This window comes from Pongo abelii, chromosome 15 (assembly GCF_028885655.2).
Source record: "Pongo abelii isolate AG06213 chromosome 15, NHGRI_mPonAbe1-v2.0_pri, whole genome shotgun sequence".
NCBI lineage: Eukaryota > Metazoa > Chordata > Mammalia > Primates > Hominidae > Pongo > Pongo abelii.
The window spans coordinates 94,890,186-94,905,641 of NC_072000.2; the positions used below are offsets into that span (position 1 = coordinate 94,890,186).

Here is a 15,456-nt window from a genome sequence, read left to right on the forward strand (position 1 = left end):
GAATGCTGTTGATCTATGGCCTTGCCCCCAGCCCCCTGCTCTCTGAAACATGTGCTGTGTCAACTCAGGGTTAAATGGATTAAGGGCGGTGCAAGATGTGCTTTGTTAAACAGATGCTTGAAGGCAGCATGCTCGTTAAGAGTCATCACCACTCCCTAATCTCAAGTACCCAGGGATACAAACACTGCGGAAGGCCGCAGGGACCTCTGCCTAGGAAAACCAGAGACCTTTGTTCATGTGTTTATCTGCTGACCTTCTCTCCACTATTATCCTGTGACCCTGTCACATCCCCCTCTCCGAGAAACATCCAAGAATGATCAATAAATACTTAAAAAAAAAAGTATACAGTTCAATATGTTTTGACATTTGTATCTATCCATGAAGCCATCGCCACAATTAAGATAGGGATCATATCCATCACCCTCCAAATGTCCTTATCATCTTTGAAACCCCTCCCTCTGGCCCCCCTCCACCCCCAAGTCTCCTTGCCCCAGGCAATCACAGGTCTGCTTTCTGTCATTCTAGATTAGTCTAGAACATTTTCTAGAGTTTTCTATAAATGGAATCACATAGCACATCCTTTTTTGACTGGCTCCTTCAACTCGTCACCACTATCTGGAGATTCACCCATGTTGCTGCCGGCACCAAGCCCCTCGTATGGACAGGTCACAATTCGCTTCGCCTTTGATCTGTTGGTGGATGTTTGGATTGTGATCAGTTTTTGGCTATTACAAATAAAGCTGCTATAAACATTTGCGGAGAAGTCTTTGTATTTTATATTCGTACATATATTTCCTTTTCTCTGGGGTACATACTAAGAGAGGAATTCCTGGATAATTCTATGTCTAACTTTTTAAGAAACTGGCAAACCGTTTTCCAAAGCGGCTGTACCATTTTACATTCCCACCAGCAACATACGAGGGTTCCAATTTCCCCACGTCCTCACAAACATTTGTTATTGTCTGTCTTTTTGATTATAGATATCCTAGTGGGTGTGAGGTGGTATCTCTTGGAGTTTTGACTTGCATTTCCCTAGTGAGTAATGATATTGAACATTTCTTCATGTGCTTGTTGGCCTAGATCTTATTTTTAAAAAAATAAACTATTAAGTTTGGGATAATTTTAGATTCACTGAAAAGTTTCAAAGATAACACAGAGAATTCCCATTTACCCTTCACTCAGTTTCCTCTAATATAACCTTTATGTTACCTGGCACATTTGTGCCAACAAAGGAACTGACATCGGTAAATTACTAGTAACCAAACTCCAGACTTTACTTAGATGTCAGCAGCTTATAATACAAATGTGCCTGATATGGTTTGGCTGTGTCCCCACCCAAATCTCATCTTTAATTGTAGTTCCCATAATCCCCACATGTCATGGGAGGGACCCGGTGGGAGGTAATTGAATCATGGGGGTGGTTACCCTCATGCTGTTCTCATGATAGTGAGTTCTCATGATATCTGATGGTTTTATAAGGGTTTTCCCCCCCTCCTTTTGCTCGGCACTTCTCCTTCCTGCTGCCATGTGAAGAAGGACATGTTTCCCTCCCCTTCCTCCATGATTGTAAGTTTCCCAAGGCCTCTCCAGCCATGCTGAACTGTGAGTCAATTAAACTCGTTTTCTTTATAAATTACCTAGTCTTGGGTATGTCTTTATTAGCTGCATGAGGACGTACTAATACAGTGCCTTTCATCCAGGACCCCATACCACCTAATATTTAATTACGTCTTCATGGGCTTCTCTGGTTTTCGTCAGTTTCTTAGACTTTTCTTTTTTCATGCTCTTGGTAGTTTTGAGGGATATTGGTCAGGTATTTTGTAGAAAGTTCATCGGTTTGGGTTTGTCTGATGTTTTCTCATGATTACACTGGAGTTATGGGTTTGGGGGAAGAAGACCACAGAGATGAGGTGCCCTGCTCACCTCATCATATCTGGGGGTACCTCGTATTCACATGACTCATCACTGGGAATGCTGACCTTCATTGACTGGTGAAGGTGATGTCCTGCCAGGTTTCTCTGTGGTAATGTTACTATTTTTCCTATTTCCACATCCTTCTCTCTGAATGCAAGTCACCAAGTCCAGCCCACACTCCAGTGATGAAGCTCCCCAAGCTTCACTTGACTCTGAGAATCTTCTACGCCAGGCACTTCACACTGATGTTTCACTTAACCCCACCCCTGTTACTGTCCCTCTGGTAGAGGTCCTAATAATCTCCAAACTTAGCAAATTCGCAGTTACAAAGGCTCAGGGATCACTTAGTCAAAACCTTCTTTACCATTTTTACAGATAAAGAAACTGAGATCCATAGAGAGATGTGACTCACTTTTTTTTTTTTTTTTGAGATAGAGTCTCACTCTGTCACCCAGGCGGGAGTGCAATGGCACCATCTCAGCTCACTGCAAGCTCTGCCTCCTGGGTTCATGCCATTCTCCTGCCTCAGCCTCCCGAGTAGCTGGGACTACAGGTGTCCGCCACCACGCCCAGCTAATTTTTTGTAGTTTTGGTGGAGATGGGGTTTCACCGTGTTAGCCAGGATCATCTTGATCTCCTGACCTCGTGATCCACCCGCCTCAGCCTCCCAAAGTGCTGGAATTTCAGGCGTGAGCCACCATGCCTTGCAATGTGACTCACTTTATGATCACATCACAAGCTAAAGGAAAATGGCCAGCCAGGTGTGGTGGCTCATGCCTGTAATCCCAGCACTTTGGGAGGCTGAGGCGGGTGGATCACTTGGAAGGATGTCTTGATCCAGAGTAAATGCTCCATAGGCATTTATTGGTTGACAAGGTCGGCATATGTTGTATGAATAAGAGCTTCCGTATGTGATAAGGTTTCTCTCTGTGGATGACATAGCCACGGGGTCACCTGCTGCCTCCCGGTTACCCATACAAACCATGGAAGCAGGAATGGGTGACAGCCTCACACTCCCCTGCTGTGAGCCTCCAATCCCCTGGCTAGCTAAACAGCAGCACCAGCTCCTCCTTCTGTCCAGCTGGACAGAGAGCCTGGAGGAAGCTGGAGTCTGGGTTTCAGTGGCTACAGACAACCCTCCAAATGGTCAGTTAAGAACCAGGGCCACATTGTGAGTGGACACTTTCACACTCTGCAGGTGACCATGCAAAGTGGTAGAGCAACTTATTTTATTTTTGTCATTCTTTTGAGGCAGGGTCTTGCTGTTTCTCCCAGGCTGGGGTGCAGTGGCACAATCACTGCAGCCTCGACCTCCCACTTTGTTACCTGTTTCCCATGGCGTAACCCAGGTGCACTTTGCTACCCGTTTCTGATGGCGTGACCTGGCTGCACTTTGTTACCTGTTTTGGTGGTTGTTTCTGATGGTGTGACCTGACTGTGCTTTGTTACCTGTTTCCGATGGTGTGACCCGACTGTGCTTTGTTACTCGTTTCCAATGGTGTGACCTGACTGCGCTTTGTTACCTGTTTCTGATGGCATGACCTGACTGCGCTTTGTTACCTGTTTCTGATGGTGTGACCTGACTGTGCTTTGTTACCTGTTTCTGATGGTTGTTTCTGATGGTGTGACCTGACCACGCTTTGTTACCTGTTTCCGATGGTGCGACCTGACCGCGCTTTGTTACCTGTTTCCGATGGTGCGGCCTGACCGCGCTTTGTTACCTGTTTCCGATGGTGCGGCCTGACCGCGCTTTGTTACCTGTTTCCGATGGTGCGGCCTGACCGCGCTTTGTTACCTGTTTCCGATGGTGCGGCCTGACCGCGCTTTGTTACCTGTTTCCGATGGTGTGGCCTGACCGTGCTTTGTTACCTGTTTCCGATGGTGTGACCTGACCGTGCTTTGTTACCTGTTTCTGATGGTGTGACCTGACCGCGCTTTGTTACCTGTTTCTGATGGTTGTTTCTGATGGTGTGACCTGACTGCACTTTGTTACCTGTTTCCGATGGTGTGACCTGACTGTGCTTTGTTACCTGTTTCCGATGGTGTGACCTGACCACACTTTGTTACCTGTTTCTGATGGTGTGACCTGACCGCGCTTTGTTACCTGTTTCTGATGGTTGTTTCTGATGGTGCGACCTGACTGCGCTTTGTTACCTGTTTCTGATGGTGTGACCTGACCACGCTTTGTTACCTGTTTCTGATGGTTGTTTCGGATGGTGTGACCTGACCGCGCTTTGTTACCTGTTTCCGACGGTGTGACCTGACCGCGCTTTGTTACCTGTTTCCGACGGTGTGACCTGACCGCGCTTTGTTACCTGTTTCCGACGGTGTGACCTGACCGCGCTTTGTTACCTGTTTCCGACGGTGTGACCTGACCGCGCTTTGTTACCTGTTTCCGACGGTGTGACCTGACCGCGCTTTGTTACCTGTTTCCGACGGTGTGACCTGACCGCGCTTTGTTACCTGTTTCCGACGGTGTGACCTGACCGCGCTTTGTTACCTGTTTCCGACGGTGTGACCTGACCGCGCTTTGTTACCTGTTTCCGATGGTGTGACCTGACCGCGCTTTGTTACCTGTTTCTGATGGTGTGACCTGACCGTGCTTTGTTACCTGTTTCTGATGGTTGTTTCTGATGGTGTGACCTGACTGCACTTTGTTACCTGTTTCCGATGGTGTGACCTGACCGCGCTTTGTTACCTGTTTCTGATGGTTGTTTCCGATGGTGTGACCTGACCGCGCTTTGTTACCTGTTTCTGATGGTTGTTTCTGATGGTGCGACCTGACTGCGCTTTGTTACCTGTTTCTGATGGTGTGACCTGACCGCGCTTTGTTACCTGTTTCTGATGGTTGTTTCCGATGGTGTGACCTGACCGCGCTTTGTTACCTGTTTCCGATGGTGTGACCTGACTGCGCTTTGTTACCTGTTTCCGATGGTGTGACCTGACTGCGCTTTGTTACCTGTTTCCGACGGTGTGACCTGACTGCGCTTTGTTACCTGTTTCCGACGGTGTGACCTGACTGTGCTTTGTTACCTGTTTCTGACGGTGTGACCTGACTGTGCTTTGTTACCTGTTTCTGACGGTGTGACCTGACTGTGCTTTGTTACCTGCTTCTGATGGCGGGATCTGACTGCACTTTGCATTCATGGGGGCACCGTCTGGCAAGGTGAGCTTGTCAGGGAGAGGCCATTGCCCTCACTACCGCTAATGACTGGCTACCACACAGAGGTTCCAGGCAGAGTCTAGCTACTGGAGCCAACCAGTGTGGCTTCGGCCAGTTAACAGATCACTTCTTGGAGTCATGAGGATTAACTGAGTGAGCCCATGGAAAATGCACAAACTAAGCCCTCAATAAATATAGCCCGATGAACTGCCATTCTGCCTATCCTAATTCTTTCCTAAGATAGATAATCAGAGATGCTAGGGGAAAACATGAGCATGTGAGTGGCTAAGAGTATGGATTCTGGAATCAGGCAACCTGGGTTCAAGGCCTGCTGTAGTATTACCCAAACTTGGGCAAGTTTGTTCATCTTCTGAAGAGGGCTTCACTTCTCACCTGGTCCTGTATTAGTAATAACCGTATCCATATCATAGCACTGTCATGAGGATTAGATGAGTTAATACATGTCGAATGATTGGTGCATAATAAATGCTCAGTAATTGTGAGCTGGCATTACCCATTCCATTGTATGTGGCATGACAATGTGAAACCACTTAAATCATTGACAATAAAGAAAGGGTTAAACAGTCTGCAGTGCATCCATGTGAGGGGAGGTTATGCTGTCTCTAAGTTACCTAGAAAGAGTTTTAATGACAAGAGAATATTAAGTGAAAAGATCCATACGGTGTTATAGATAGTATTATTTCACTTCATTAAATACCTATACTTGGCTGGGCGCTGTGGCTCATGCCTGTAATCCCAGCACTTTGGGAGGCCGAGGTGGGCGGATCACGAGATCAGCAGATCAAGACCATCCTGGCCAACACGGTGAAACCCCATCTCTACTAAAAATGCAAAAAATTAACCGGGCATGGCGGCACGTGCCTGCAATCCTAGCTACTCGGGAGGCTGGGGCAGGAGAATCACTTGAACCCAGGAGGCGGAGGTTACAGTGAGCCGAGATCGCACCACTGCACTCCAGCCTGGGCAACAGAGCGAGACTCAGTCTCAAAAAAAAAAAAAAAAAAAAATCTATACTCATGGGAAAATGCTGCAAGGCAACAGGCCAAAATGCTGAGAACGTGAGCACTAAACAGTGGAATTTAATGATCTTAGTCTTCGTATGTCTGAAATTGTCCCCATGGTGACTATGGTAAGTGAAATGATGGTTCCCCAAAGATGTCTGCATCCTACTCTCTGGAACCTGTGAAGATGATCACTTACCTGGCAAAAGGGGCTGTGCAGACACCGTTTGATGAAGGATCTTCAGATGGGAAGAGTGTCTTGGATTATCCAGGTAAGACCAATGTAATCAGGAGGCTCTTACAAGGGAAAGAGGGAGACAGAAGGGTCAGAGGCAGAGAAGGAGGAGTCACAGAGATTGCTCTGCAGCAGAGGTCAGAGTGATGCCACTGCTGGCTGTGAACATGGCCATGAACCAAGCACACCCTTGAGAAACTGGAAAGGGCAAAGTTTGATGTCTTTCCTAGTACTTCCAGAAGGAACAGCCCTGCCGTCACCTTGCCTTTTGCCCCACAAGGCCCGTTTTAGACTTCTGACCCCCAGAACTACATGTAAGACAGGAAATGTGTGTTGTTTTATTGGGTGCAGTGTATACTGCTCGGGCGATGGGTGCACCAAAATCTCACAAATCACCACTAAAGAACTTACTCATGTAACCACTGTGTTCCCCAATAACCTATGAAAATAAAAAATTAAAATTCTATAGAATTTGAAGAACAAAATGTAAATCTGCATAAATCTCTGTTAATAGATACAGGATATAAAATGATATAATTTTAATATTAATAGCTGAAAATGTAAAGAGTTTTGTATTCAGTTGAAGTTGTTATGAGATTAAAATATATTGTTATAACTTAAAAAAGAAAGAAAAAATTGTATGCTGGTTTAAGCCACTATATTTGTGGCAATTTGTTATAGCAGCAACAGGCAGCCGATACAGTGGGTGTAGGTTTTATGATCACAAAAGAAAAGAAAAAGCTGCTTGCTTAAAAAAACAAACAAACAAACAAAAAAACAGCCGGGCACAGTGGCTCACGCCTGTAATCCCAGCACTTTGGGAGGCTGAGGCGGGCAGATCACCTGAAGCAGGAGTTCGAGACCAGCCTGACCAACATGGTGAAACTCTGTCTCTACTAAACACAAAAAATCAAAAATACAAAAAAAAAAAAAAAAAAAAAAAAATCAGCTGGATGTGATGGCGCATGCCTGTAATCCCAGCCACTCGGGAGGCTGAGTCAGGAGAATAGCTTGAACCCCGGAGACGGAGGTTGCAGTGAGTCGAGATTGTGCCATTGCACTCCAGCCTGGACAACAAGAGTGAAACTCCTTCTCAAAAAAAAAAAAAAGCCGTGGGTGAACTGGCTTCATTTCTACACAAGAGCTCTGTCCATCTGCCAGTGTAGACAGGCACAGTCCAGATCCAAAGGACAAGCTGGCTCAAGATTTTGAAAGCAATGAAGTGAAATTTGAAGTTGAAATTTTTGAAGTGAAAGTATAAAGTTGAAAGCCAGAGAATCTGAAAACACTGGACTGAAAAGTCTCATTGTGTCTGAGCTCTGCCCCTTTCTTATTTAATTTTGTAGTTTTTGAAACTGCTGCATAGGCCAGGCGCAGTGACTCACACCTGTTATCCCAGACCATTAAGAGGCTGAGGGGACCAGATCACTTGAGCCCAGGAGTTGGAGATCAGTCTGGGCAACATGGCGAAACTCTGTCTCTACAAAAAATTAGTGGGGCTTGGCATCGGTAGTCCCAGCTACTCAGGAGGCTGAGCTGGGAGGATCACTTGAACCTGAGAGGTGGAGGCTGCAGTGAACTGAGATCGTGCCACTGTACTCCAGCCTCGGTGACAGAGCAAGACCCCGTCTCAAGTAGAACAAAAACAAACAAAAACCAAAACTACATAAAACTATTTGTAAAACTATATAAAACTACATAAAAATATTTGAAAAAATTAACATAGTTACCTTTGGACAACATATTAAAGAAAGAAACTCTGGAGATAATTTAAAGTTGATCCCCTATTTGCAGATTACAGGATGATCTTCCCTCGTCACATGGTCTGGTCCTTGCTGCCAATGTGAGGATGGGCCAATGTGAGGATGGGCCAGCCCTTTTGTAAACTGGCTGGGCCTAGTCATCTAGTACAAAGTGGCAGAACCTGACGCTTTTGGGCTTCTGCTCACGATCCTTCTTAAAGGTGGAGAAGCCCAGAGTCCTCCAGGGTGGGCACCTTCTTGTCACTCAATGTCACTGTCTTACAGAGGTGTCCCCGACCATCTGATCTAAAGTGACCCTCCCCGTCACTTAAAATTTGCTTTAATCATCTCTGCCAAGCTGGTAATTATCTTATTTGTTTACCCCTCTGTTTGGAGTCTGTCTTCCCAGTCCCCAATAAGACCACCAGCTCCCCAGGCCAGGTACCTGTGTCTGGCCAGGGGTCCTTGATACACTGTGGCTGAACACAGGCAGGAAGGCCTCACTGCCACCTGGGTGGGTGGAGGTTTAGGCTGGGCTGGGTGCCCAGGAAGCCTCCGTGGGCTTGGGGAGGTCACCTTCCTGGTAGCTGTGCTTTCCTGGGTACTGCTGAATGGCAGGCTAAGCTCAGGCTGGAAACCCTGACCTCCTGCCATGCCCGGGGGAGGAGCCATGCAGGTGTAGGGCCGGGCTCTGCTCGGCCATGTGCTTGTGTTTTACACACTCTGAATCTTTACAACCACCTTGTTCTCCCCATTTCACAGATGAGGAAACTGAGGCTCAGAGAGGACTAGTGACTCACCTAAGGCTCCTAGGAGAGTGGGTGGCCAGGTCCCGATGCAGACTCCAGCCCAGCAGGCCCACGGCCCGAGCCCTTGGGCCACAGGCACCGCCTCAGGCAGCGGCGGATGGGAGCCTCCTGTGCTGTGACCAAGTGGGACAGGGATGCATGACCCTCCTCAGGCCTTGGCTGGACCCAGGGCCCGAGGATGACCCTGTGGGGTCAAGGAGGCAAAGACAAGAGTGGTGGCGGTCACAGAGGCCCCTCACCTCCTCCTCCATGCAGAGCGGGACTCGGACTCTGCCTCAGCTGCAGCTAGCTCTGCCCTTCCTGCCCTGCTTCAGGGACCCCTCAGCACGTCCCAGCAGCCACTCACCCCTCACCTGAGGGTGGAAGAAAGAAGGAAAGCCTTTACGGTGCACCCTGGGGGCTCCATGCCTTGTCCAGGTTGACCTCTGTTAATAGCCCCAAAAGCCCGTAAGGGAAGTTACTCCCCCACCGTAGAGACGAGGAGACAGAGTGCTTCCCCATCAGAGGTGACACGGCCAGGCAGAATTGGGATTCCAGCCAGATCTGTGTGACCCACAGCCCAGTGGTCACCAGGAAACCCTATTGTCCTCAGGGGGTCAAGGGTCAAACAGCAGAAGATGAGGGAGACGAGGAGGGTGGTGGGGGCCATGGGTGGCCCGGATGGTCAGCAGGAGCTGCTGGCTCCAGGCAGACCGGCAGAAGGTCCCCCACCACCTTCCTGCCACCTCTCCATAGTCAGCCCCACTCAGGGCCTGAGTGTCCAGGAGTCCTGCCTACTGGCCTGGCCCTGAGGCCCTGTGTGGTGATCCTGAGGGGCGGTGGCCCTCGTGTCCCCTGCCTGGCACACACCACCTCTGACAGTTGCCTGCAGACTCACATCTCAGCCCAGAAGGCAGGCTGGGCAGGGGTGACTGTCCCCATCTGATTCTGAGTCCAGGGAGGGACAGTGCACAGTGAGGATCACCCCCAACAGGTGCAGAGCTGGAGTGGGTCCCCCACAGCGTGACCTTGAGGGAGGGCCTCAGCCTGGCCCCCAAAAGACCTTCAGGAGGAGCACATGCCTGTCCGAAATGGTGCAGGATGTCCTTTTTCTGTTCCTATCCGGCTGCAGCGTGGGCAGGGACAGCAGGAAATGCGTGACCACAAGTGTGGGAGGAAGGTTAGTGGTGGGAACGGCTGCAGCCCTAAGGCTCAGCCCTGGGGCTCGGCCCATTTTCCTGTGTGGGGTCCTCAGGCCCAGTGCGGCTGCTACTGCTCGCCTCCCCCGGAGGACTCCGGCCAGGCCTCAAAGGTTTATGGTAAAGTGTGTGGCTGCTTCTGGAGTAGGCAGGATGGACGGGGCAGGCAGAGGCTAGGGGAGGGATGGGAGCAGCCACCTGGCACAGTGCCCAAGACGCTGTTTACAGAACTTCAATATGAGTGGTGTCCCCTCACTGGGCAATGCCCACCCTGTCGGCCTTGAGAGGTGGTGGGGGAGGAGCAGGAATGAGAAGGTGGAGATATGGAGAGAGGGGGCTGAGTGGCAGGGGCCGAGCGCTGGGAGGGTACGGGGGCATTGGAGGGAGACAGTGGCCAGAGTGGCTGACCCTGCCCTGAAATTCCTTCAGTGGGGCCAGGTCACCCATTCCAGCCTGGAGCCGGCTGTGCTGCAGCGACCTGGTCTGGGGCTGGGGCAGCAGGTGACAGGCTGGTGACAGGCCCAGCATGGACAGGGCAGAGGTGGAGAACTCCACGGAGGATGGGGAGGGTGCCTGCAAAGGGGGGACTTCCTGCAGGCAGACAGTCCGGGCCCGCAATGATGACCGTGTGGCTGCCGGGGAGATGTGTGGGACCATCTGGTGGAGTCTGGGGTTGCTCCATGTGATCACAGACATGCCCATCTGTGCATGGATCCCAAATGGGGCTGGGGATGGGAAGTGGCCTGCCCTGGCCATACCTGCCCAGGCCCCCAGCCTGGCTCTGTCCTGAGATCCTCTTGGCTGAGTGGGGTGGCTCCTTCACAGAAGGGCCTCCTCCCTTCTCTGCCTCCTCCTTCCTTTCCTGGTCCATTCGCCACCCCACCCTGCCCGAAGTTGGCTCCCTGCTCACTGAGGAGTGGGTGCCCCTTCCCCAGGGCTCCCTGGCTTGGGGCTACCCAGGCCTCTGCCTCCCTGCTGCTGCTGCTCTGGGGAACCACCAGGCCCCCAGCCAAGGCAGCCCCCCTCAGCTTTCCTCTCTCCTTCCTCACACCTGCCCCGCTGCAAACACAAGGTGCTCAGCGAGGCCCGCCCTCAACACTCAACGCGGCCCCTTCCCCACCGGCCTCCTACCCTGTGCTCTCAGCTCCCCTCTGCAGCTATGCTCTTGAAAGAGACTTCACCTTTTCCTCCCCCTTGAGCCCACTCCAACCTGGCTTGACCCCACCTTAGTCAGCTTGGGCTGCCGTAAGAAAACCGCCACAGACAGGTGGCTTCAACAATGAAGTTAATTTCTCACAGTCCTGGAGGCTCAAAGAACAAAGCAAAGGTTCCAGCCCATCCGGGTTCCTACGGGGCTGCCTCCTGGCTTGCGGGTGGCCGCCTTCTCCATGTGTCCTGGCGTGGCTGAGCGTGAGCTCACTTGCACTTTAGAGTCTCTTCTGGTGAGGACGCCAATCCTACTGGGCCAGGGCCCCTCCCAATGACCTCACTTCACCCGAATTACTTCCTTAAGGGGCCTTTCTCCAAATACGGTCACACTGGGGCGGGGGCTCCACCCTATGAATCTGGGGGAGCAAGACTGCATCTCCAGCATGGCTCTGGTCAAGGTCACTGCCAACCTGCACACGGCCAGGCCCACGGTCAGCTCTCAGGCCACCCTGCTGGGGTCTCCAGGCATTGAGATCGCCCACCCGCCTCCTCCAGGAAGCTCACCCTGCCTGCTCTCCGCCTCCCTCGCAGCTGCTCCTGCGCCTTCTTTTCTGATCTCTTCATTTCCCAGCCTGGAAACCCCACCAGCCCCGGAGCTCAGCCCTGACCTCTTCCTCTTTGTCTATGCTTGTCCCGAGGTGGCCCCGTCAGGCCCATGGCTCCCAGCCCCGCATCCCTGACACCTCCCACATTCTCGCCTCATCTCGGGCTCTCGCCTGGGCTTCTGCCCAGCCAGCTGGCCTCCCACTCAGAGGCTCCACAGGCATTTTGTATTCAACCTGCCTGAAAGCAGACTCCCGTCTTCCCCTCTCCTCCCCAACCTATTCTTCCTGTCTCCTGGCCGTCAGCGCCATCCTTCCCGTAGCTCAGGACAAGACCCTCACCCTCATCCCTGGCGTCTCCCCTCCCTCACACCCAGCTCCATGTGTGAGCAACCCTCTTGGCTCTGTCTTCAGAATCTTCACAGTCTAGTGCCTCTCGCCACTTCCTCCACGCCCCTTGGTCTAAGCACCATGGTCGCTGTGTGACAGCAGGAGCCTGACAGCCTCCCAGCTCCCACGCTGCTGCCTGCAGAATAACGTGCTCCCCCCGCCCCTCAAAGACGTCCACATCCTGAGCCTTGGAACCTGTGACTATGTTGCCTTCCATGACAGATGGGGCCATGCAGATGTGATTGAACGAAGGCTCTCGAGGTGGGGCAATGGCCCTGGACTATCCAGGGGGGCAAGTGCAACCAGCAGAGTCCTTAGAGGGAGGCAGAAGGTCAAAGGCAGAAGGGTGACGCAGTGACAGAGCAGAGGAAAGAAAGGCGACATGAGGCAGCCACGAGCCAAGGCCGCAGGAAGCCTCTAGCCGCTGGAGAAGACAGGGACACCCGTCCTCCTCCAGAGCCTGGGGAAGGAGCACAGCCCCACTGAAACCTTGATTTGAGACTTCTGACCTCCGAAACAAAGAGAATAAATCTGTGTTAAGACACTAAATTTGCGGTCATTTAAATTTTTAAATTTATTTTATTTGTAGAGACAGGGTCTTGCTCTGTCATGCAGGCTGGACTGCAGTGGCGTGATCACTCACTGCGGCCTCAACCTCCTGGGCTCAAGCAATCAGCCCATCTCAGCCTCCCAAGCAGCTGGGACTACAGGTGCACGCCACCAAACCTGGCTATTTTTTTTTTTTTTTGTAGAGATAGGGGTCTCACCATGTTGCCCAGGCTGGTCTTGAACTCCTGGCCTCAGCTGATTCTCCTGCCTCAGCCTCCCAAAGTGCTGGGATTACAGGCAGGAGACACCATGCCCAGCCAGTTTATGGTAATTTGCTGCAACCACAGGCAATTAATATACACTGTTAGCATGGTCCACGAGGCCCCACCTGTGTGGCCCCTGTTAAACTTCTGACCTCTTCTCGTCCTTCACCACCTGACCATCCCCCTCTCCTATGGGCCTTTGCACCTGCTGTTCTACTTCCTGAGATGTCCTCCTCCCAGGTTACCTGCCTTTCTTCAGCCAGATGTCACCTTCTTAGCGAGGCTTCCTTAGTCACCTTCTAAAGGGCAGCCCTGCCACTCCCTACACCCCTTCCCTGGCTTCATCTTTCTCCATGCGTCACCCCACCTGCCATATTCCTCATCTATCTGTTTCCTTCTACCAGAAGGTAGGTCCTAAGTGGATGTGGCATCTGTGCCATGCATTGCTGTGCCCTCAGTGCCTGGAATAAGCATCTGGCATGTTGTGAGCATTCCATAGATATTTGTTGGATGAATGAATGAGTGAATGAATGAATGAAATTTTACAGATGGGGAGACTAAGACCAGGGAACAGGAACGCCTTGCCTAAGTTAGGGTCAGCACTAGTCCTGGAATCAAACGCGGCATCTCCCGCATCTCACTGTCCAAAAAATGCCTCCACTGGGCAGACCTGGGCACTTTTGAAAGGTTTATCCCTCAGGCCTGTCTCAATCTTAGTCCTACCAGGTAATTTCACAATGACCCCAGGCAGGTGTCCTGCCCTCTTAGTGTCTAGCGTCTGCGTCCTCATCTGTTAATAGATGGATGGATGGATGCATGGATGGACGGATGGATGGATGGATGAATGTCCTTAGTTGGGAAAGGCTCAGCAGGTCAGAAGACTAGGAAGGCCAGAGCCACGAGAGGGCTTGGGGAAGGAGAGGCAGCCAGGCACACAGGGGGCTGGGACACAGAGTCTGGTTCCAGGCAAGGGCTTGAGAAGCCATCAGGGGTTTATAGAGAGAACCGACTCAATCCTCCCTTCTAAGAGGACTGTGCAGACATTGGACTGTGTGGGGCTGGGGCCAAGGTGCTGGGGATGAAGGCGAATGGGAGATATGAGATGCAATTTGGGTAGAAAAGACAAGATTTACTGGAAAACAGAATATGAGGTGGGTGAGTGGGATTAAGGTGGGGACTGAGGAGTCTGGAAGAGTGCCCAAGTGGGGAGTGCCAAGGACAGCAGGACTTTCCTGCATTTCTTAGGCACCTTTTAGGTAGAAGTGACAGAAACCCCTGTGCTTGCTAAGCAAGATGGGAAACCGTATGGACTCCTATGACGGAAAAATCTCGGGCCGCAGTGCTGCAGCCGTGACCCGGGGCCTGGCTCTCTTTCCACCTCCTCATTCTCGTTCTCTGCGTTGGCATCATTCTCAGTCAGGCCACCCCATACAATGTCAAATGGCACCCACAGCCCCCCACTGGCATCCTATTAGGACATCAAACCCAGCAGAAAGAGGCTTTTTTTCTAATATTTTCATAACAAAAGTCCCAGGGGTGCTTCTCATTGGCCCAAACCCAAACCAGTCACTGACATTGGGGAGCTGGAGGGCTCTGGTTGTTAAGGCTGGGCCCATGTGTCCATCCTTGAGCCATATGGGTGGAGAGTGGGGGTGGTTACCTGACGGAGATGAAGACAATGGAGAGATGCTGGGCAGACACACAGGAGCCAGCCCCCGCGCCCTGCGGGGCTGATATGCACAGGAGTCTCTGAGGTGAGGGCCTGGCGGAGGTCTGGTACAGTGCCTGCACCATCCGCCTTGGTGGCCCAGCCTCCTCCCTTCCTGCTCCTGATCCAGTGGGCCTTGCCCCACGCTCCCACATGGGATGGCAGAGCCCAGCCCTGTGCCTCCAATCAGGGCAAGCTGCTGCCACACTGAGGACCTGCCCCGGGTCCTACATTGCAAATTCCATGACTTACGACCACTCAAAGCCACAAGTGCTGCCTGGCAGGGTCAGTGCTGAGGCTGGGGCTCCCACCTACTGTCCCCCGCTCCTTGGCTGCCCCCTAGCCCGCCTGCCTCAGTGAGCCAGGGAGGTTATGCCCAGTCAGAATGCAGTCCTCTAGGCTTCAGGGCACCTAAGATCAGAGCTCAGCCCTTCATATTTCCCTGGGTCCTGGAAAGGTGGGGCCACCCTACAGCTGTCCCTGAGGGACTGCAGATACCTGCTCAGTTTCTCTCCGGTTCCGGGTCTTGCTGTCTACTCTGTGGGATTCGGACTTTGGCTCGAACACCTCTACACCTTCTTCTCATGGCGGCAAGAGGGCTGCTGCAGTTCCAGCCTCACTTCTCCGCTTGAAAGGCAGCAGGAAAGAGCGACAGCCTTCCCTGGGGCTCCCGCTCTGACTGGACCGCTTTAGGTAACATGCTCACTCCTGACCCTCTGTGGCACATGAGTG

At 51.7% G+C, this 15,456-nt stretch overlaps 1 protein-coding gene across 3 annotated transcripts in view; it reads right to left on the reverse strand.

Moving 5' to 3' along the window:
• Positions 1-589: 589 nt before the first annotated feature.
• The window catches only part of TTC7B (tetratricopeptide repeat domain 7B), a 297,044-nt gene continuing 282,177 nt past the window's right edge, over positions 590-15,456 (reverse strand). Inside the window, exons 21-22 of one of the 3 annotated variants that reach the window (XR_010137010.1) lie at positions 6,299-6,396; positions 590-689 (exon numbers count right to left, since the gene is read on the reverse strand). Coding sequence is in view for 2 of the 3 variants with exons in the window: in XM_054530407.2 (XP_054386382.1) it covers positions 6,364-6,396 (33 nt within the window). In the remaining variant the exon portion in view is untranslated. Of the gene's footprint in view, positions 690-6,120; positions 6,397-15,456 lie in introns of those variants that run through there. The other 2 variants (XM_054530407.2, XM_063715700.1) reach the window with 2 other exon arrangements.